Source organism: Toxorhynchites rutilus, chromosome 3, assembly GCF_029784135.1.
Source record: "Toxorhynchites rutilus septentrionalis strain SRP chromosome 3, ASM2978413v1, whole genome shotgun sequence".
NCBI classification, from domain to species: domain Eukaryota; kingdom Metazoa; phylum Arthropoda; class Insecta; order Diptera; family Culicidae; genus Toxorhynchites; species Toxorhynchites rutilus.
In genome coordinates this window covers 67,292,599-67,314,204 of record NC_073746.1, presented here as the reverse complement: position 1 = coordinate 67,314,204, position 21,606 = coordinate 67,292,599, and the positions used below count along the sequence as shown (strand labels likewise).

At 36.6% G+C, this 21,606-nt stretch overlaps 1 protein-coding gene across 1 annotated transcript; it reads left to right on the top strand.

The window, feature by feature from the left end:
* The first annotated feature begins 407 nt into the window (after window positions 1–407).
* Window positions 408–17,497, top strand: LOC129778541 (angiotensin-converting enzyme-like). The gene is made up of 5 exons (XM_055785500.1): window positions 408–797; window positions 15,617–15,980; window positions 16,041–16,404; window positions 16,463–17,343; window positions 17,405–17,497. Exons 1-5 carry the CDS (start codon window positions 522–524, stop codon window positions 17,419–17,421), a joined length of 1,902 nt encoding a protein of 633 aa, XP_055641475.1. The 5' UTR covers window positions 408–521; the 3' UTR covers window positions 17,422–17,497.
* The last annotated feature ends 4,109 nt before the right edge of the window (window positions 17,498–21,606 follow it).

Genomic DNA, 21,606 nt, shown 5'->3' with positions numbered 1-21,606 from the left:
TTTATTATATTCATGTATCATATATCTAAAATTACATTAATTTTATACAATGGATTGGTGGTTAATAAGAGTAAATAAAGTAATTCAAAATACACAATTTTATAGAACACACTCTACTCTTTCTGATTTCAATTCCTTATCATTTTCCCAGAAGCCATGCAACACATGACAGTTTTTATTAGCTACCAACTGATACACAAAAATAGATAACCAATTCAAATCGACGCTACATCTCAGAAAACAATAAGCCCATTATCCATTGCCCGGTGAAAATAGCTATCATCTGCAGCACAGCATAAAAAATGGACCTCTCTCCGATGACGACGGAGTCAGATTCCCCTCCGGGCTCTCCATACCCCCTTTTCCACCCCCTTTCGACAATCACCCATTGAAAACCTATAAAGAAGGTGCGTCGCCGGTCCGATCTCTGCAGTAGCGTATCGATCGCGGTCCGGTGACAAAGTTTCGTTTTTCGTTATTTTTGTATGTGCGTGTCCGTGTGTCTGTGTGATTAGTGTCAAATGGTGCCTCGTCGTTTCAACGGAGGAGGACTGGCGGCCCTTTGTGGTCTGGCCGTTCTCGTAGCCCTGCTTCACTGCCAAACGACCCATGCCATGGATCCGGAGTTGGAAGAGCGCGAACTGAGCGCTCGGAATTATGTCCAGAGCCTGGAGAAGCAGATTCTGGACCGTAACAACGAGGCAACGGAAGCCTCCTGGGCCTATGAATCTAACATAACCGAGGAGAACTTGAAACGGCGCAACGAAGTGCAGGCCCGGAATGCTATCTTCGCCAAGGTACGTTTGTGTGGGGGACATGGGTGGGCGATGGAAGCTAATTGCAAGATCAATTTGCGTGTAGTTGCACATGGGTTAGGGCGCGCGGTACTGCAGTTCAGCTGCATGTAATTAGCATTTGATAGCCGGTCGTTGTATCAAGTCTGTCATCTTGCGATCGTGTTCATTTTACAAAACAAGACCGGTAAAGATGGCGTATCGAACGGGACGGTTTTTATCACTCTCTCGATTGGATCAACGGCACCGTTTTGTTGAGGGGCATAAGATTAAGAAAGGTCCAGTGTAGGTTTTTTATTCCGTTGAGCAAATTTCACTCGCGAACTTGAAAATCTGGTTTTCACACTTCGTTTTTGGCGTTTCGCATCCATTTGGCAGTCAATGACCGGAGGAGTGTAAGCTCTTCAGCCTAGATTAGCCGTAATGATTTTCAGTGAAAAAGTCAATTGTAGAAATGTGTCAGTTCACCTTTATGGGTGATGTTAATTGTGCGTCGCCAAAAGCGAAGTTGCTATATGTACCCTACAAAAGCGATTGCGGCACATTGTTATCGCAGGGGCATTGTATTCGTTCGTGACAGTGCAAGTGAATTGTGTGTGTTTTTTAATAAACTTTTTAGTGATGGGGTAATTGCGCGATTTATGACTATAATGAAAATAATATATTCCATCATTCATATGATTTGTAGCAAAACGAATTCTTACACCTAACAGTAATTTTCTAACAGTAAATCGCCATTGTTGAAGGTACGACACAACACAATGAGTTGCCTATCATTTTTAGAAACAAAGTGTTCATACATTTTGACAAATCAAACTAGAGAGATTTTGCGTGAAACTAAGTTCGATATTACTTTACACCTAACGATTTTCCCGATTACGATTAGCTTAGAGGGCGAATTATTAAGTTTATAATTTTCAAATACCGTCGATGAAGGTGAAAATGGGTAAAAAATTGTAGTTTTCGAACTTTTTGTTGAATAACTATCGTAAATTTGAGTAAAACACAACTCTGATTACGTAGAAATATTCTCTAATGATGAACACTCGTAAGTATTCGAGGAATTGTTGAATAATACTATTTTTTCACTGAACTACGATGGAATGAAAGTTGACCCGATCTCACCCCTTAGAGGTGACAATGGGTCAAAGTAGTTAATATTACATTCTATAAAGAATGGTTCTCAGGTTTTCGTGAAAAGGGGTAGTTTTGTTCTATATCGCAAAACATTAGAACCGTTTTTTTGACGTAGAACTACGTCTTTCATTTAGGGTGCCAAATCAGAAAACAGGTCACGTTTTTATGAAATAAAGTTAACGTTAATAACTATTTTTGCCGTGAACGGATTCTGGCGATTTACATACCAAACGAATCGGAAATTCCCTAAGATTTGTTTGAAATACTATACATCACAATCCCATAGTCTGTATATGGTTTAAATTGATAAAAATTGGAAGCATTCCCATTTCCTCATACATTTGTTCTGTCCATTTGTGTGCTTTCCCGAACAGAGCTGTCCATAACGAGCAACTTATCGACGAGCAATGAAGGGGAAATCGTAAGATGTAAAGTCTCCGTGAACAAAGGAAAAGAAGAAAAACGAAGGGGAATGTTTGCCTAGAGTATAAACAGTGGATCTCGCTGAGGCAAACGTTCATTCTTCGTGAGGACACCGACTGGACAACACCGTTGCTGGGCGAGCTGGACGGCGAAGGATCGAGTAGTTTTCTCAGGGCAGTGGGTATGGAGGAGTAATATGAGGAAAGAGTAGAGTTTTCCAAGGGCCTTTTGAGGACTAGAGACGAATGAACTGAAGAAGTTTAAAGTATCTTTAATTCAACAAGGAAAGAAAGGAAAGGCAAACTTTCAGTATCGTTCGCTTGTTTTGCGCCATCACATGTTTTCTTTTCGGACTGAGCTGTGAACGCGACCAAATTACTCATTCGCTGATGTCTTCTTCATTGCAAACATTGCAGCAAACTGACACCATTTCATTCATGTTTTGAGCTACACAATTGTGTCGGGAATCATCAAGCTTTGGTATCGTCAGCTCAACAAGAAAATAAACGTTCTGGAATTTTCTCAGTGATTTGGTTTCACATGATGGTAGGAAAACTCTTTCCACAAAGGATGACAGCTAACCTAATCTAGACTGGCAATATTAACAGAAAGGGCTTCTGTTGAGAAGAGCTCAAAACAGGTGTTAAAGTTGTGCACCAAAAATTTATTTGGGGAACACCAAGTTATTCAATAAGTTATAATAAGCCATTAATTTATTTGGGTTCGCATGCAGATAGAGTTTATTTCGCTTATTAGTCACCAAGAAAGTGAATGTCGTTCTGGAATTTTGTGATTTGGTTTTGCTTGCCAGGAAGATGGCTGCGCTTATCTTGAGCATGTATTGTTCTGCGAGCACAAGAATGAATCATCAAACAACTGTCGTCAAATGATTGTACAATAAAAAACACATTTCAGGGTGACCAAACTGGTAGAATGGTTATTTCAAAATTTTCGTAGTATTATAAAATAATATCCGCAGTTAAGCGACTTGAATTAAACTACAGCGAAGTTCTACGTCAACAATGCGGTCGTGTCTTGAACACCTATCCTCCTATAATTTTTTAATCATTAGGGCAATAATTTCCATTTTAGGGTTGCCAAAAAATCATTTTTTCCCTTTTTTTCCAAAAATGATTTTTTTTTAAATTCAGATGATTGACATATCAAATTAAAGCCATTTAGCTAGTATTTTTTCGAAAAATATTATGTTTGCAGAAATTTTGGTTTTTGGTCTTGTAATTATTGATTGTATTTTTCTATAGCTTACATTGTCTCGGGAGCAAAGGCGCTATAATTTTTAAAATTTTTACTTGAAAGCTAAAATTTTTTAGATAACATATCCAAAATTCGGAGATGCGTTATTTTGTGTTATTGAATTATGATTTTTCGAAATTAACCGATGGTCCGAAAAATCATTTTTCCCTTTTTTCCAAAAATGACTTTTTTTTCAATTCATAACTTTTTATCTACCGGGCCCATTCAGATGATCGATATACCAATTTACAGCCATTAAATACCACATTTGTATAAAAATTTGATTCTAGTCGCATAGATGTTGTCCAGTCACATAGGGATATTGTACGAAAACATGTTACTTGTTACATGTTACATGTTACTTTGCAAAATCACTCAAAAACGAAAAAAAACATCTCTCTGATATTCGGATATGTTACGTAAAAAAACCTCAGCTTCAAAAAAATACGAAAAATGCGGTGACCTCAGTTCCGAAACCATGTGAGCTATAACAAACAATTACAATCAATAAAAAAATCAGTTTTTTTTCCAAGTGTAATGTTTTTGAAACAAAACTAGCTCCTTGGCTGTAACCGATCTACTGGACCGATCATCCAAATCGGTCCAGTAGTTCAAAAGTTATGAATTATTGAAAAAGGTCATTTTTGGAAAAAGGGGATTTTTCGGACCACCATAAAATGGAAATGGCCTGATAAAAAATAAAATAAAAAATACATCTAACATTTTACGATGAGGAATAAAACTACAAATTTTCATGAAAATCTGACAATCACTGTATCGGTTGGACAAGGAATTCAATTTTGTGCTTGATCCATTCTCACCCCCATAAGAGATTGTTTCGAAAATATTGAAATTCGAATGGAAAAAAAATTTTGATGTTCAAAATCAGTAATGACCTATCTGGCCATACTTTAAAGAATAATTATATCCAATGTTTACAATTTTAGTAGTTTTGTATAATGCATGAGTTTTTTTTTCTGAGGTGTTATTTGATGGCTATTTACACATCAAACTTTGATGAATTATTAAATAGTAACTATTTATACTACAGTTAAGTATAATGCATTGGAAGTTGTGGAATAATGTCTCCTATTAAACGGTTCATAGCCTTCAAAAATATTCGCAATATTTGTTAAGATATTACTAATAGTAACATTCACCATTTTTGACCCAATTTCACCCCCATAACCCATTTTCACCCCCATCGACGGTATTCAAAATACAGAATTCAGTCTTTCTGCCTGGTTTTTTAAGTCTGGTAGCCAAAAACATTTCAATAACTCGCTTTGTTGTAATCCATGAATAAAATGCAGTGCAATTTCAAATGAAATTGTTCTAAAAATGCAGATTTTAAAAACATGTAATTTTTATTCGAATGAAAGTTTTGTGAGTTTTCCACAGCAATTGGGAATTTTTTGACTCAAGTGCAACTTTTGAAAAAGGCGAATTTTTGACGAATTTTGTAAGACATCGATTTTTTATGAATTTTCGAGGCTTCGAATTTTTGTATGTTAACAATCATTTTTAGCCACAAATTATGAATCCTGATGTGATTTAAAATAAAAAAAGCTTATTATCAATCTGCTTTTAAATGCAGCCGTTCTCGAGATATTTAAAAAATATATTTCTAATTTATTGACTTTTTAATAGTAAATTGGCCCTTTTAATATGTTTGTCGTATTATACGGCATGTTCATGAAATTTTCTGAATTTGCTTATGATGTCAAACCACTTTTCCAATTACTTTACCAATAAAATTAATTTGCAACACATATTTGATATATCTTCATAGCGTCTCTTCATGTTATAGTTGACGAATTTCATGCCAACTCGACTGGCTATTGGCAGCACCATCTCAGATAGTAGTTTTTAAGTTATAAATTTTGTAAAAAATAAGGAAAAAATGGCTTTTTCCAACAAGTAGTCTAATTGTTTTTCGAATATTTTAAGTATGCAAAGTTGATTCAATGACCCATGTCTTTACAACGTTTACTACTATCTGAGATGGTGCTGCCAACTCCTAAGACGAGTTGGCATGAAATTCATCAGTTACGGAACACGTGGAAGATATTCAAATTTCACTTCATTACACATCATTAGGTATACTCGTATTTGTCATCCACAGCTCATTTCTCCTTATCAGACGATGAGGTAATTGGAGATGAAATAAGATAGATATATTCAAATGAAGCTTTACCTTGTTTTTCGATGTTATCTCTAACTCTCTTTTGGTCATCAATCAAAATCGTTTTATGTACAACTCACATGGATTGAAGTGAGAGGATGACGTTTTTCAGGAGAAATGCCGTTTGATTTTTCGTGTTATTCTCTAATGTATGTTTATTTTGACTGGATAAAAGTCAAACAGGAAACCAATATTATTCTAGTCATATACAATTTGCACTTCAAGCTGCAAATTACCTTCCCAAACAAAACGCCGGGCTATGTTCGAAACTCTCAAACGGGTGTTCTGTTCTACCTCGGCATTACACAATGTTAGAATAAAAAAAACAGTTTCCGCCGCACTCATTTCGCACAGTGAATCTCAATTGAGGCCGACCTACCTTCGTCCGGAGAACCGAGTTCTTCACCTTGGATACTAATCGTACAACAGCGTGGAAAATCGCATCTGACGCGCTCCATCGGATAGTTGTGTTCTCTCATTGATGGTCAGCTAACCCCACTGAGTCACCTGTTGCACCCCGACTCAGTTGCTAGTCTTTTCCCTCGTCTTCTCGCCGTTGTCTGTGACGATCTGGGATGGCGTTACGTGTGTCATCTACTACGTCAGCTGAGTAAATTGTAACATCACGGTGGCAAATTGCATAGTGACGAGTGAAGTTGCTAGTAGCTACCGTGATTTGAAAGTGTAAACAATCTGTGCTTTCTCAGAACTAAGATATCACTCTGGTATCATGATAGTTTTGGTGCTAGTGATTATTTTCGAATCTGGAACGTCGCTGCCGGTGGACCAGGCATACGCAGAGCGTAATGCCGCTGCCTTTCTAGACTACGTTGAGCCGCTAATCCTGCGGCGAACGAACGAAGCAACGACCGCTTCGTGGAACTACGAATGTGATATAAACGATTATAACGCCGATGTGGCACATGAAGTGTCCCTCGAGAATGCAGAGTTTTCGAAGGTATTTTAGGGTGCGTTTACATTACAGCAATTCAACACAGATGATTACTCTGATTTTTTTTAAATTTTATACAATGACCATACAATATGTCAGGGCAGCGCTTATCATTTGTTTACATATCAACTATTCCTCCCTAACGAAATCAACCCAACTGAGATTTTCCCAATACTCATGCCATTGGTCCAGATATTTTGTTGAGGAAGTGTAAGGTCATCATGTAAATGCTCAGGAATGTCCGAGAGTATTTCAATGCTCCAATCGGTGTATGCATTTCGCGACTCTGGGTTTTTGTCTGGGGGATTTGTCAAGCCGTTTAATGATAAATAGTTCCTCAGGCCTCAAATTCCCAAAACTTGGCCATCTGATCTTGGATGCAGTGTTTGGATATCTGTCAATATTGAATGAACCATAATGTGTCATGTTATTAACCATCCACGAATATATAACCTAACATGCATGGATGATTCAAATACTTGCCCGAATGACAGCATTCCCTTTTGTTGTACCAAATGACGCGAGGAACAAAACCTGTTGATTGCATATCAGAGCTGTGCCTAACATCGCACACCATTCTCGAAGACTGCATACAAGACAATACCGCATATATTGTCCCTACGTCCCTATTTACGTAGGATTACGTAAATGTGCAGTCGTGCCGTGGACACAACATTTATTTATTTTTCTGAATTCTTGCATGTAGCTTGGATTATAGCCCGAAATACTGACCTTGAGGAATTTAAGCATAACCTGGTAATTCACTGTAAAGGGTGTGTCACATCAAATTGCATCACGGAAAAAACGCTGTAGAAATTTAATTTTTAGGAATTATATCTTCAGCTTTCGCTTATAATCAGATAAGAGTGTATAGATCACGTTGGCCATGCTTCACTGTCAATTTTTCGTAAATTTGGAAAAATGTCGTCGAACGAAAAAGAGCGTCGTGAATTAATCCTGTGCACTCATTTCGAGAATCCGGAGTTGTCACATCGGGACATCGATAAGATGCTGGGAATCGTCCAATCCACGGTCAGCAGAGTACTAAAACGATACTTCGAGAACCTAACCATCGACCGGAAGGTGAAGAAGTGAAAACTTCACTGACGTTCACCTTAAGGAGTGCCTACAGAAGCGCTTACTACCACTATTGAAGCAGCACGAGTGCCCGACCATCTTCTGGCCGGATCTCGCTTCGTGCCACTATTCAAAGGACGTGTTGGAGTGGTACGAAGCCAACGGGGTCACCTTCGTGCCATAGGAAATGAACTCGCCCAACGCGGAGCTTCGCCCAATAGAGAAATATTGGGCGATTATGAAGCAGGCCCTCCGGAAGAACCCAAAAGTTGTCAAATCGGAGGCGGACTTCAAGAGAAAATGGATTTCTGTTCAAAAAAAACTACAACCTGACGTTGTACAGAACCTTATGGACGGGGTAAAGAGGAAGGTGCGAGCATACGGGCTTGGGCTCGAAGTATGAATAAAAAGAAAATGCCAAAAGTTGTTTAATAGTTTTTATTTTACTGTCTGAAATTTTCAAAAGGATCGGTCTACTGGGCGAATTTCTACAGCGTTTTTTCCGTGATGCAATTTGATGTGACACACCCTTTATTTTACTGTCGTATCGATTCTGTTCTTGAGCCGTTGTAAACTTTTGACCATTGGTTGGTACGAATAGTGTAGAACTCCTTAGCCTCAATTTCGAGGTCTTGTAGACTTGTGAATAGTTGCACCACATCTCTACACCAAAAATGAATAATTAGCACATTTTTTGACATCCTTATACATTACAAAAAAAAAGTAACATTTTGGGGTGCTATTACCTCATACTGGTACACTCAAAACAGCGTCGGCAGAAACATATCATCTTAGGCAGGAAAATACTTTACTTTTTCGTTTGCTGAAGTGTGAAATTAATAAAAAAAGCATTTCAAATTTTTTTAAATTTTTGTATGTATGGGAGCAGATCTCTCTTTCTCTCAGACCGAACGTCAGCTTGGAATTGTACCCAAAAAATAATTTCGAACGATGCCAAGCAGGGATAGAACCAAGGCCAGCTGGAATACAAGTCTATTTTGCATGACTATGCTAGCTACTGGTGATTTTACGCAAATTCGTGAGAATAATACACCACATTATAAAATGAAGTTGGATCTTAAAAGTATATGTGGTAAGAGTAAAAAGGAAACCATAAACGTGAACCTGTAACCTTTTCGGACCGGGCCGTGACAAAGTAAGCGAAAAGGGTTAATGGGCGCTTACATGCCATGTGTCACTTGTTTTGCTCTTCATGTTGCTCTTATATTGGTATGGCATATACATTATACAAATGCTGTACCAGTATGCGAGGTGTTGGCGGAAGTTAAACACCGTACATTTAGATTTAATAGCAGTGTATTTATCTACTTCAAAGCTGCAAAAAGTAATTTCAAATAGGGTTTTTATAACAATTTTAGGCATTGGCACATCTAAAAATTTAGTGCATTAATTCACTTTTGGGGGTTAGAAACCGCACAACTTAAAAAAATCAATTTTCGCCACGGAAGTGGGATCTAATATCTGGAATAACAAATTGGAGGGTCATAAACTTACACTAGGCATTTAAAAAAAAATCATGCGGATTAAAAAACATTAAGGTAGAAACAACCAAATCAAACAATTTAGTCCATTCTGCTTAGGATCAATCTACCAGGATCAATGCCAGAATCAATGTCGGTCATACAATTCATCCCGATACGATTGTTTGACAGAACGATCGAACCTGCGTCACGATCGTTCTCCCTGACCAAAGTACTTAGGTAAGGTAAGGATATTTCCTGTGTATAAACACGGAGAGCGCATGTATTACACACACAACGAAGTTAGTTATAAAAAATCGTCAAATTGTTCGAAGATCTAAAGTTTTTTCAACATTTGTCGATTTTAACAGTTCTGAAAATCATAAACAGTTACAAAATCGCATGTCGAGCCAACGGTAAACACGATAGTGTACCGCCGTTTCACTGTAAGTAAGGTTTTATGTGATTTTTTCATCGATTTCATACTGAACAGTTTTTGTTTATTTCAGCAAAATGTTGAAGTAACACGTCCCGCAATGCCGGAACAGAATAATTTCGAATCAGATAAACTAATCGGAGATGTTGTCAGCTATCCCATGTATTCGCTTCTTGGATCGGGAACGGGAACGACACTACTTCGATAGAACCTCTCCACACATTTGTTTATCGGTTTGCATTATTTTTATAGTACAGACGCGATAATTCAACCGTTTTATATTTTGAAATAATTAAGTAAACTGCTATTTCATAATTTCGAAACATATTTTGAGACAGTTCTTGTGTTATAGTTTGAAAAATTAAAAAAATGTTTGAATTTATATGGATTCGATCGATGGTTTATTACTATTTTTTGCTTTTTTTCTTTACCTGCCAATACTTGAACAAAACAGGGAGTAGACTACCTTATTATTCTACGTACTTTGGCCGACGTGCCGAAAACCGACTCCAATCAAACCAAACCCAACCCAAAACAAGTGGGTCCGGTTCGAGAAAGTACCAAAACGGTTCGAGAACGAACCAAAACAGAACGAACTAAATTAGCATTGACGACATTGTGCTTCGTGTGTTCGTGACGTGCATCCGATGGGACTTCGGCTTCGTGCACCTGATGGGCGTCCACATTACATAACGAACCGAATATGCCGCCTGGTACAGGCCGATTGGCATCATTCGGAATAATGTGGACGCGCCTTAAGAGAGCAAAATAAAAGACACGATCGCATAGTAGAGGCGAATGAACTGCAAAGTTTAAAGCCTCTTAAAAACAAAGAAAGAAAGAAGATCGCATAGTTGACGTAGGATTACCATAGGCTATTTGTTGCGTATTGCTTTTGAATATATTTGAATGTATATATCTTTAATAAACTCGTTAATAATAATTTTATGCCAGAAGGGCGGTTGAAGATCGTCAGAAATTGTTAAAAATGATATTGGTATGTTAAAAATTAAAAAGGTATGCCAAATGAATTAAAAATTGAATTCTTCTTCCGTATAAAAAAAATATAAATATATGTATGAAAAAAATTACGACTCGGTTACATATTGGATTCGATTATATACAGCAAAAAAATCGGAGACTGTATATAATCGAGTCCGTCCTGTAATAATATTAAGGTACAGAAGAACAGTTGTAATAAATTCTTCCATTGATGGTTGAGTAAGGCTCAGGATTCATTCGTGGAGGTTTGAGGTTTCGAGCAACCGAAGAGCAAGGAGGTTAGTGGAGGGTATTAAAACAAAAGGAGTTATTATTTTCATTCATATATGAACAATCTAGAATTTCCTTCAGAAAAGCTAATCGAAAGGATACAATTTTGCTCCATGTAAATTGAAAACTCGATGATGATGTCGATGTCGATGTTAATGTCGATGAGATGTCGAAAATTTACTTTCGAAATCGCATAATCCGCACTAAATTCTTCAAACATACATTCCTTATTGCTATTTCAAGAAAAAATCAGAATTGTTTTTGCTACTTTTTCAATTAATACTAACATTCAAACAATTTGACAATTTGACAATGAGTGGTAGGATTTTTTTTGTGTTTGCACCTCATTTTTAGTTATTTGTTGTGTTGTTGTGTTATCCAAGATTTTCTTGATCCGCGGTGAGCTAGCTCGACTATTCCGCGGATAATCGGGGTTCTACTGTACATTGAAAAATTCCTTAGCTGTGTTTTTTCATCATTTTAACACTCGAACTACCGACCGGTCAAAATCGCCGGTTGTGTTCTTTGTTCACAAAACTTTGTCTTGAAATTTTATTTAATATTTTCTAATAATGTTATGCCTTTTTCTAAATATACTTTATTTCCATTCAAATTTTTTTACAGGTCGGACTCGATTATATACAGACTGCGATTATATATAATTTTGGACTCGATTATATACAGTTTGAAAAAAATATATATTTTTTTTTAAATTTCAAATATGACTTGATCCCTTTTGTTTATTTTATTTTTTTTATCCCATTTTTCATCCCATATATTTTATTTATCAGGCTCATTAGCATTTTATCTGTAACAGAGCCGGGTTTTTATCGTGTACATGTACATATGTTTATGTTTCTATAAATTGTAAATTACACAGTAGTAGCCAATTAGGCGTTAGGTTTTCTGTTCCATTACATTATGGTAAATTACACTCTAGTAGCCATTTCGGCGTAAGGGTATTCTATCTGTTCTTCCATTGTTCAGCAGACCGGACAGCGGAGACAGTTGATATTGATCATTGTTGGGTTATTTATAGAACAGCAGCCCGATGTTTCTTGCAGAGCAGAGCAGTTGTATGGATGAATCGATCTTTGTTCCACCATGGATCGATCTCCATAGCTGATGATGGTTGCGTGAACGTAGTTATTCTATAACAACACAAAGATGGTAAATTGAGGGCCCTTAGTTTGAACTCACGATCGATCGCTTAGTAAGCGAACGCGTAACCAAGTGGCTACGAAGACCCCCTTGTTTATTTTAGGCTCACTAGTATTTTAGCTGTGACTGAGCCGAATTTTTAATCGTGTACATTTCACATGTTTATCATATCTTCAATTAGTACATTACACAGTTGTCATTTTTCGGCATTAGAGTATTCCCTTCTATACCACATTGCAAAATGGTACACAATTACACAGTAGTCATTTAGGCGTAAGAGTTTTCCTTCTGTTCTTCCATTATCCAGTTAGACCGGACAGCGGAGATAGTTGATTGATCATTGTTGAGTTATTTGTAGAACAGCAGCCAGATGTGTCTTGCGGAGCAGAGCAGTTGTATGGATGAATCGATCTTAGTTCGACCGTGGATCGATCTCCACCGCTGATGATTGTTGCGTGGACGTAGTTATTCTGTAACAACACAAAGATGGTCAATGAGGGCCCTGAGTTTTGAACTCAGTGATTTTTGAAGATTTTGCTTGATTTTTCACCAGGAGTTGTTTATATCGATATTGCAGGCAAATTAAGAAAGATAGAAGTTGGATGTCAAAGAACAAATTGTAGAGCGGTTAGAGAGCTTCATTTTAATTGGTAGAAATAATCTAGTTTAATATAAATTTTTAGGACGAAATTATTCTAACACATTAAAAATTATTAACTATTAAGTTTTTCACTTCCAAAATGTTATTAAAATCCACTAATTTAGATGTTCCACTACTATATTCTGTACTAAATTTCCTCAACTTTCAAATGGAACCAACAGAATCATCTTCCGTAGCATACTTTTATAATGTAGAGCCAGTTTGAGGCAACAGAGTCTGAAACAAAAAAAAGTTCTATAACTCTGTCATTGTTGAAATTCGAACATATGCGTAGAAGGATTTTTCCATCAAATATGATCGTCTATCACCACCTGAGATAATCTGGATAATTTATTTTTTCATGTGAGAAAAGTGTTTTCTGACTTTAAGGGGAAGAATCAAGAATCAAATTTCTCTTTTATATTAAAAAAACCAAAAATACATGCAAAAAAACGAATAAAATATATTTTTTTTGACTTGATTCTATACAGGATTCCATTATATACAGTATAAAAAAAATCAGAAACTGAGTCCGCGCTGTATTTTGACAACTAAACATAAATAATATATACGTATTAAGTGTCGTCTATATATCATTGAGTTTGTCTTCACGAAAATTAGAATGATAGAATACTTTTGAGGATAATTGAGATGAATAGAAAAAAAAATATTATGGATATCTATCTTCTATACATATAAAAATGGATTTCTGTCTGTCTGATTCTTATGGACTCGGAAACTACTGAACCGATTGACTTGAAAATTGGTATGTGGGGGTTTTTAGGGCCGGGGAAGGTTTTCATGATAGTTTGAGACCCCTCCCCCCTCTCTAAGGGGGGGATGCCGTACAAATAAAACGAGATTCGGCATGTGGAGGCCTTAGGGTGCAACAAATGTTTCTGTGATGTTTAGATACTCCTCCCCTTCTCTTAAGGGAGGGCTGCCATACAAATGAAACACAAATTTCTACATTACTCGAGAATTAATCGAGCAAATGAAACCAATTTAGGCATATGGAGGTTTTTTAGTGTGCATAAAATGTTTCTATGGTGGTTAGACACTATACCAAATGAACGCCATACAAATGAAACACAAATTTCTGCATAACTCGAAAACTAATCAAGCAAATGGAACCAAATTCGACATATGAAGATTTTAGGGGGCACGAAATGTTTCTATGCTGAATAGATACTCCTCCCCCTCTCTAAAGAGTGAAGAGGGGAGGAGCCTGCCTTTATTCTATCATATTTTCTGTATCAAACATTTATTCCATGTAACGGAGAAACATGTTATTTGCAAGTGGATGAAAAATATTGAAAGAGAATTGTGTCTGAAAATATCGATATAGATCAATCAATGAACAGTTCTGCGATTGGACTCATGAACTTAGTAAGACACGTGAATGTTTGAAGGTATTGATATCAAAAAAACAAAATTTTGGGCGTTACAAAGTTTGCCGGGTCAGCTAGTCTTAAAACAAGAATATTTAAAATAAAAGGAGAAAATCGAAAATAGAGTTACGCATATGTATGTTTCGCGGTGAAAATCATCATTGAGATCTATTTCGATCTGAACGATAAAATACAAACTCTCTTGAAATATATTCGTAATTTTTACCAACCAAAATATTTTTTAGGAATAAATTATGTGGCAGAACAACGTTTGCCGGGTCAGTTAGTAGGTATAGAAACACTATCGGTAGCTCTAATATTAATATTGTCTCTCGGATTCCCTTTTGGGATTTCCTAATTAAACTTGTAATTGGAATAGCACATGAAAATGATCTGATTTTTTTCTATCAGCGTTTACTTCTCGATTTCATCAGGAATTGATCTAAAAAGATAGAAGTTGGGTGTTGTGAGAGAATTTATAATAATACCTTAGAAATCACTAACTTTTAAGTTGTTTACTTCAAAAAAGTTACATAAATTCACTAATTTATTAGTTTCACGACTGTATCCTGCATCTTTTTTATTATCTTTTAAAGCAACATGATCGTTCTATGTAGCGTACTTTTTTTCAATTGGAGTCAGTTTAAGGTAAACAGAGTTCAAAACAAGAAAAGTTCAATATTGCTGTCATTGTTAAAATACGATGTACTTTCTTTTCTAAAACATGATCCTTTAAAACCTGCTGAAATTATATAAAAAATATAATACAAAATTTTCTTTATATATGATAGATGCATTGAGACTTGAGGGGATGAAGGAAAAATTACTTTATTTTTCATGTTCATGAACAAAAAACATATGAATATGAAATAATCAGGTCAGACCTGTACCTGCCTGACATTGTTCATAAAAATTGGCTGATTATCGATGTAATTTGATTCATATATTTTTTAAATTTTCTCAATTAATCTTGTACTTTGTTCATACTTGAAATGAAAATAATTGATAAATTTCTTTAAATGCTCAAATACACAATACTTAGCCTTGCTCAACTACGAACATGATATTTTGATCAAAACTTCACTATTATAATATGAAATCATTAACAATAACACTTTCATAATACGTCAACACTTGCATAAAAATAGTGTTCAATAATTGTTGTTTAAAAATATTTTTTTTCCTTCCAAATCCACCACCACGTTTCTCAGCCTACTTTTGCTGAGCCGTTTAAACCCATATGACGGAATAAAATTTGAAATTTTCTGGAAATGATTTATAGCATTTTCATTAACTAGTAGCTAAAATACAGAATGATTACAGTTAATTGATGATTAAAATAATGGGACGATTGATAGTTAATTATCACCAAAATTACCCCAATTGACATCCATTCTTTTTTCTCGCCCGCAGGAGGTTGCCCACGAACTTCGCCAGTATGACACGCAATCGTTCAGGGATCAGGACCTCAAGCGAAGGATCAAGAAACTGTCCGATCTAGGACACGCGGCCTTGCCGGAGGCTCAGTTTGCCGAGTTGATGGATGCCGTTTCGAACATGGCGGAAACATACGCCACGGCTAAGGTTTGTGACTACAAGAACCGTACCAAATGTGACCTGGCGCTTGAACCGGAGCTGACGGAGGTTATGGCTACCAGTCGCGATCCGGAGGAATTGAAGTACTACTGGACTCAGTGGTATAATGCGGCCGGAGCGCCGAGCCGGACCAATTTCGATAAATATGTCGAACTGACCGGGATTTCTTCGCGGTTGAACAGTTGAGTTTTATTTTATGATGTGAAGAATTGAAACGTTAATGCGGACATTTCACTTGCAGATTTCACCTCCGAGGCGGAAGCCTGGTTGGACGCATATGAAGATGAAACTTTCGAACGGCAGGTGGATGAAGCCATTGATGCGATCCGTCCGTTGTACCAGCAGCTGCATGGCTATGTGCGCTTCAAGCTGCGACAGCACTATGGAAAAGAAGTGATCTCAGAGAAGGGTCCCATTCCGATGCATTTGCTAGGAAATATGTGGGGTCAGACATGGGATAATGTTGCAGATATCACCACTCCTTTCCCGAACAGCCGCCTGCTGGATGTGACCGAAGAGATGGTGAAGCAAGGCTACAATCCAACCAAGATGTTCCAGATGGGAGACGAATTTTTCGTTTCTCTCAACATGACCAAATTGCCACAGTAAGATATTGACTTTTGACGAGTGAGAATTGTTTTCATGCATTTTACTTTTATTTAGAACTTTCTGGGAGAAAAGTATCCTGGAAAAGCCAACCGATGGACGTGAGTTGGTTTGTCACGCCAGTGCGTGGGACTTTTACAAAAAGGACGACGTTCGTATCAAGCAGTGTACTCGTGTGACCATGGAAGACTTCTTCACCGTTCACCATGAACTCGGCCATGTTCAATACTTCCTTCAGTACCAACATCAGCCCAGTGTCTACCGTGAGGGTGCTAATCCTGGTTTCCATGAGGCAGTTGGAGATGTACTGTCGTTGTCCGTGTCCACACCAAAGCATCTTGAGCGTGTTGGTTTGCTGAAGGATTTCGTGATGGATGACGAGGCTAAGATTAACCAGTTCTATCGCGCTGGACTCGCCAAATTAGTTTTCCTACCGTTCGCATACACGATCGACAAGTACCGTTGGGGAGTTTTCCGCGGTGATATCCACCCGGCAGAGTACAACTGCAAGTTCTGGGAAATGCGCACAAAGTATTCGGGTATTGAGCCACCGGTCGTTCGCTCCGAAAAGGATTTCGATGCCGCCGCCAAGTACCACATATCCGCTGATGTTGAATATCTACGCTACGTCGTATCGTACATCGTCCAGTTCCAATTCCACCGTTCGGCTTGCATGCTAGCCGGAGAGTATGTCAAGGGTGATCCGGAGAAGACGCTGAACAACTGTGACATCTACCAAAGTGCAGCGGCAGGAAACGCAATCAAACGAATGCTGGCGATGGGCTCTTCGAGGCCTTGGCCAGAGGCGATGGAAGCGCTTACCGGGAAGAAATGGATGAGTGCCGAAGCGCTGCTGGAGTATTTCCAGGAGCTCTACACATGGCTGGTGGAGGAGAACAAACGATTGGGCGCCCCCATCGGATGGGACGAATCGGATAGTGAGTGTTGAGGTATATAGTATTTGTTTTTCTTATTGATTGTGTATCGTTTTTTTTCCAGAGTGTAAATCTTCATAGAGTACTTGAAACACCAAGCAGCCATTTATTTTTTAACATCAATAAACTATTCTATAACAAATTTTAAGACAAAAAATGTGTTTCTGTTCGATTCAATCCTGCTCCCTATGATTTTTAATTTGTTTTCTCAAATCAAGAGATACCTTATGGATAAGCAGCCATCTAGTTTCGAATTGAAAAAAAGGATTAAAAGATTTTTTAAAGACAAACTGAATAAAAAAAAAATCATGTTGGGAGAACTTTATTAGCGTTAATTGAACTGCATCGAAAAGTAATACATGACAGTGGAGTTTGAGAAACGTATTTCAATATACTTTTGGTTCGAAATTGATAACTGTTCTCACACCCTCTTTTAGCATGTGTTCTTTACTTTTCATCCAACCCTGATGTCAGACGTGAATTAATAGATCTGTGACTCACATTGCGCTTCCAATTTTTTGGTCACTGTTTTTTTCAAGGTTTTATTGAAAAAACTGTGATTTACTAAAATAATGATTTTTTACCCAATTTATTATTTTCTGTTTTCGTTGTTATGTTATGTCTATAACTAGTTCAATTCCGTTTTAATTGGATTGTAACGAACATAAATTTTGGTTTGGTACTGCAAATCATGTTTCGGAATGCCAAGTTAAATCTTGCATATTATGTTGAGCAGGCAGGAGGAAACATCGGATAAACACGATAGATGACCAGAAGTAGATTAGTTCATTTCGTTTATAATATTGGGTGAATACAGACAAATTGTTTAGATAAGAGTACGATGATAGTAGTGAGTTTCAACTTTGTATGCAAATCGTTTTACATATTACTAAATTCATTTAAGTGTAGAAACACATATTAATAGCTAACATAGCTATTTTGAAATTAGTTAACATTTTTTATTCAAAAATATTCCACAAAAAAATAGAGCAACAGAGTGCTAGTTTGAATTTTTTTTAGGTAATTTCGTGAAAATTTAACGCATGGAGACGGAATGCCCATCATTTTATAGCTTCTGTTTTCAGTTCTGAAATATTTTACAAACATCTCTTCATCTTGGTGTGTGTATATGTTGTAGTGGACTAAAATATCGGGCGTTGAGTTTTCACGAAGCTACATCATTTAGAAATTCCGTTCATCTTATTTTTCCTGGAGTATAGTTTCCTCCAGCTTCAAAACTCTTTTTACATCAATTTTAAAGCGACTCAACTGCGTGCTTAATTCAGGAAACGTTCCGATTTGAGGCATTTTAATGGCCCTAATGTCGTCAGAAAATGTCCTTTTAATTTTGCCTTATTTGTTGGGAAAAAAGAAAAATCACAGCGTATCAAGTCCGGTGAAACGGCGGATGATTCAGGGCGCAGACGTAATTTTGATCCCAAAATTAACGCACGATCAGTGAGTTATTAATTTAAATACTACCAGGAAAACGAGGCACAGCGGTGGATAGAGATTTACACTATATCAAGTGACATATTTCCTATGACTTATTTTGAAGATTATTTTAATTAAAACTAACGCGTTCAACAATTGAATTGTTGCGATTATTGGAAGCATGGTCGAAAAAATAATGCGTTATATTTCTTGAAAGGATAACTATATACAGTTAAATTCTATTCATGTTTACCGCAAATACCTGTAAAATACCAACGAAACATAGCCTTTCCTCGACGCAATTTAATATTATAGATCGGACTCGATTATATACAGACTCGTTTATATGTAATTCGATTATATACAATTTCGGACTCGATTATATACAGTTTTAATTTTTTTTCTATTTCAAATATGACTTATTTCAAGAACAAATGTATCTTTTCAACGTTAAGGTGAAGTTTAAGTGGCTATTAAATGCACAGTGGGGTAAAAATAGTGATTTTTGAAGATTTTGCTTGAATTTTCACCAGGAATTGCTTATATCGAGCCAAATTAAGAAAGATAGAAGTTGGGTGTCGAAGAACAAATTGTAGAGCGGTTAAAGAGCTTCAATTTAATTGATATAAACAATCTAGCTTGATATAAATTTTCAGGATAAAATTAATAATAACTCATAAAAAATTATTAACTTTTAAGTTTTTCACTTCCAAAATGTTATTATAATCCACTAATTTAGATGTTCCACTACTATATCCTGTACTAAATTTTCTCATCTATCAAATGAAAGCATCAGAATCGTCTTCCGTAGCGTACTTTTTAATGTAGAGCCAGTTTGAGGCAACAGAGTCCGAAACAAAAAAAATGGGTGGTTATATCTATGACATAACCGCAAGGTTGACGTGGGACTACCTTAGTGTGGCAATCATTCGTTTGTATTGATTGAATTTTTAATAGAATGAAACAATTCCCGAATTCAATTGAAATCAATATATGCTTTGTGAGTAAAAATATTGTATAATTCCATATAAGGTCAATTCATGCATTGTGATAGGTTATGTTCTTCGTTACAAGTAAATTTGATGACAGTCCTTTTACGTTTGGTATGATGCCTAGGAAAAAATATGTGAACGGAAGAATTATCAAACGATTATTTTATTTTACGTATTTCTCGAATCGCGAATTTGCTTGATTTGATGAACTTCAGGCACTTGCACAAAGGCAAGCGAGTGCAAAAGTACCCGCAGTTTGCATTTATTTGTTGAGCCGATTTCCCCAGACATCTTGGTTTTGAAGTCTGTGTTAGGCAAACACATTCCAGTCGGAACAAAAAGTCCCCCAACTTGCACGTATTTGCAATGCCAATTTCCTCAAACACCTTGGTTCTATGTTGGGGAAACACATTTCAGCCGGAACAAAAATACCCCCGACTTTCATGTATTTGCAATGCCGATTTCTCCACGCTCCATGGATTTGAAGTCTGTGTTAGGGAAATAGATTTCAGTCTGAACAAAAATGCCCCCGATTTGCATGTATTTGTAATGCCAATTTCCTTAAGCTCCATGTATTTCAAGTCTTTGTTAGGGAAACACATTTCAGTCGAAACAAAAATACCTCCGACTTTCATGTATTTGCAATGCCGATCTCTCCAACGCTGCTTGGTTTTGAAGTCTGTGTTAGGGAACTCATTTCGGTGAGAACAAAAGTCACCATACTTTCATGTATTTACAATGCCGATTTCCCCAAGGCTACTTAGTTTTGATGGCTGTGTTAGGGAAACCGTAGATCGGGCCAATCAAAATGAGGCAGTTAGGGCATTTAGATAACGCTTAACATTTTACAGTTATTCAATTGATTATCTAATGAAAAATAACATTGTATTAATTGCGATAGAAACGTAGAAATATTCCCTATCAATTGATGCAAACATCTTTCCGATCCAGCAAGAAATGTTCGAGTTATAAGCATTCGGAATCTTTCATTTTTTCCTGCATGTTCTGTGTTTAGGTTTTTATTTTACCCCCCATATACTCCGGTTAGACGTAGTCCCACGTCAAAAAATTCCAAAACTCTGTCATTGTTGAAATTCGAACATATGCGTAGAAGATTTTGTTTTCATCAAATATGATCGTCTATCACCTTCTGAGAGGATCTGGATAAATTTATTTATTTTTTCATGTGAGAAAGGTGTTTTCTCACTTTAAGGGGATGAATCAAAATCAAATTCCTCTTTTATATTCAAAAAAACGAAAAATATATGGAAATATACGAATGAAAACATTTTTTTTGATTCGATTATATACAGGATTTGATTATATACAGTAAAAAGAAACTGTATATAATCGAGTCCGCCCTGTATTGATTGTTTCGTCCAGTTGATTCAGGAGGGGATGTCTTGGTTGACTTATTCGTGATGAATTGTTCTTTAACACTGCTATACCCCCGCGAAAAATCGTAATATGTATACTCTGGACTGTGTGCGTCTCTGTGATATTGCTATTGTGTAGTTTTAGGCGTTATTGGTATTTATTCAAAGAAAAAGATATAATTGAGTGAAAAAACTCCAGAAAATATTTTTTCTTTTACTTCATTCAGTTTTAATAGTCATGTAATTTCGCCACCTCATTTATTCTCGGCCTGTTAGACTTATGCGCGAGTATAGGAAGGTTAATAATGTTTCTTGATATCACTGACTGTAGTGCTGCGATCTCGCCACATTTCTCTCCATGCTATAAAATTATGGCAAAAGTCTGTATTTAGGCGAATATATCCTACGATGAAATTTCGTCCCACTATACATTTTTGTACCAGTACCTACCCATGAAACAAAGT

Bases quoted from the DNA above. Each gene is read 5' to 3' on its own strand.
- LOC129778541 (XM_055785500.1), top strand. From the start codon at position 522: ATGGTGCCTCGTCGTTTCAACGGAGGAGGACTGGCGGCCCTTTGTGGT. The intron at 798-15,616 runs GTACGTTTGTGT...TCTCGCCCGCAG, and splicing joins GGAATGCTATCTTCGCCAAG to GAGGTTGCCCACGAACTTCG. The intron at 16,405-16,462 runs GTAAGATATTGA...ACTTTTATTTAG, and splicing joins AACATGACCAAATTGCCACA to AACTTTCTGGGAGAAAAGTA.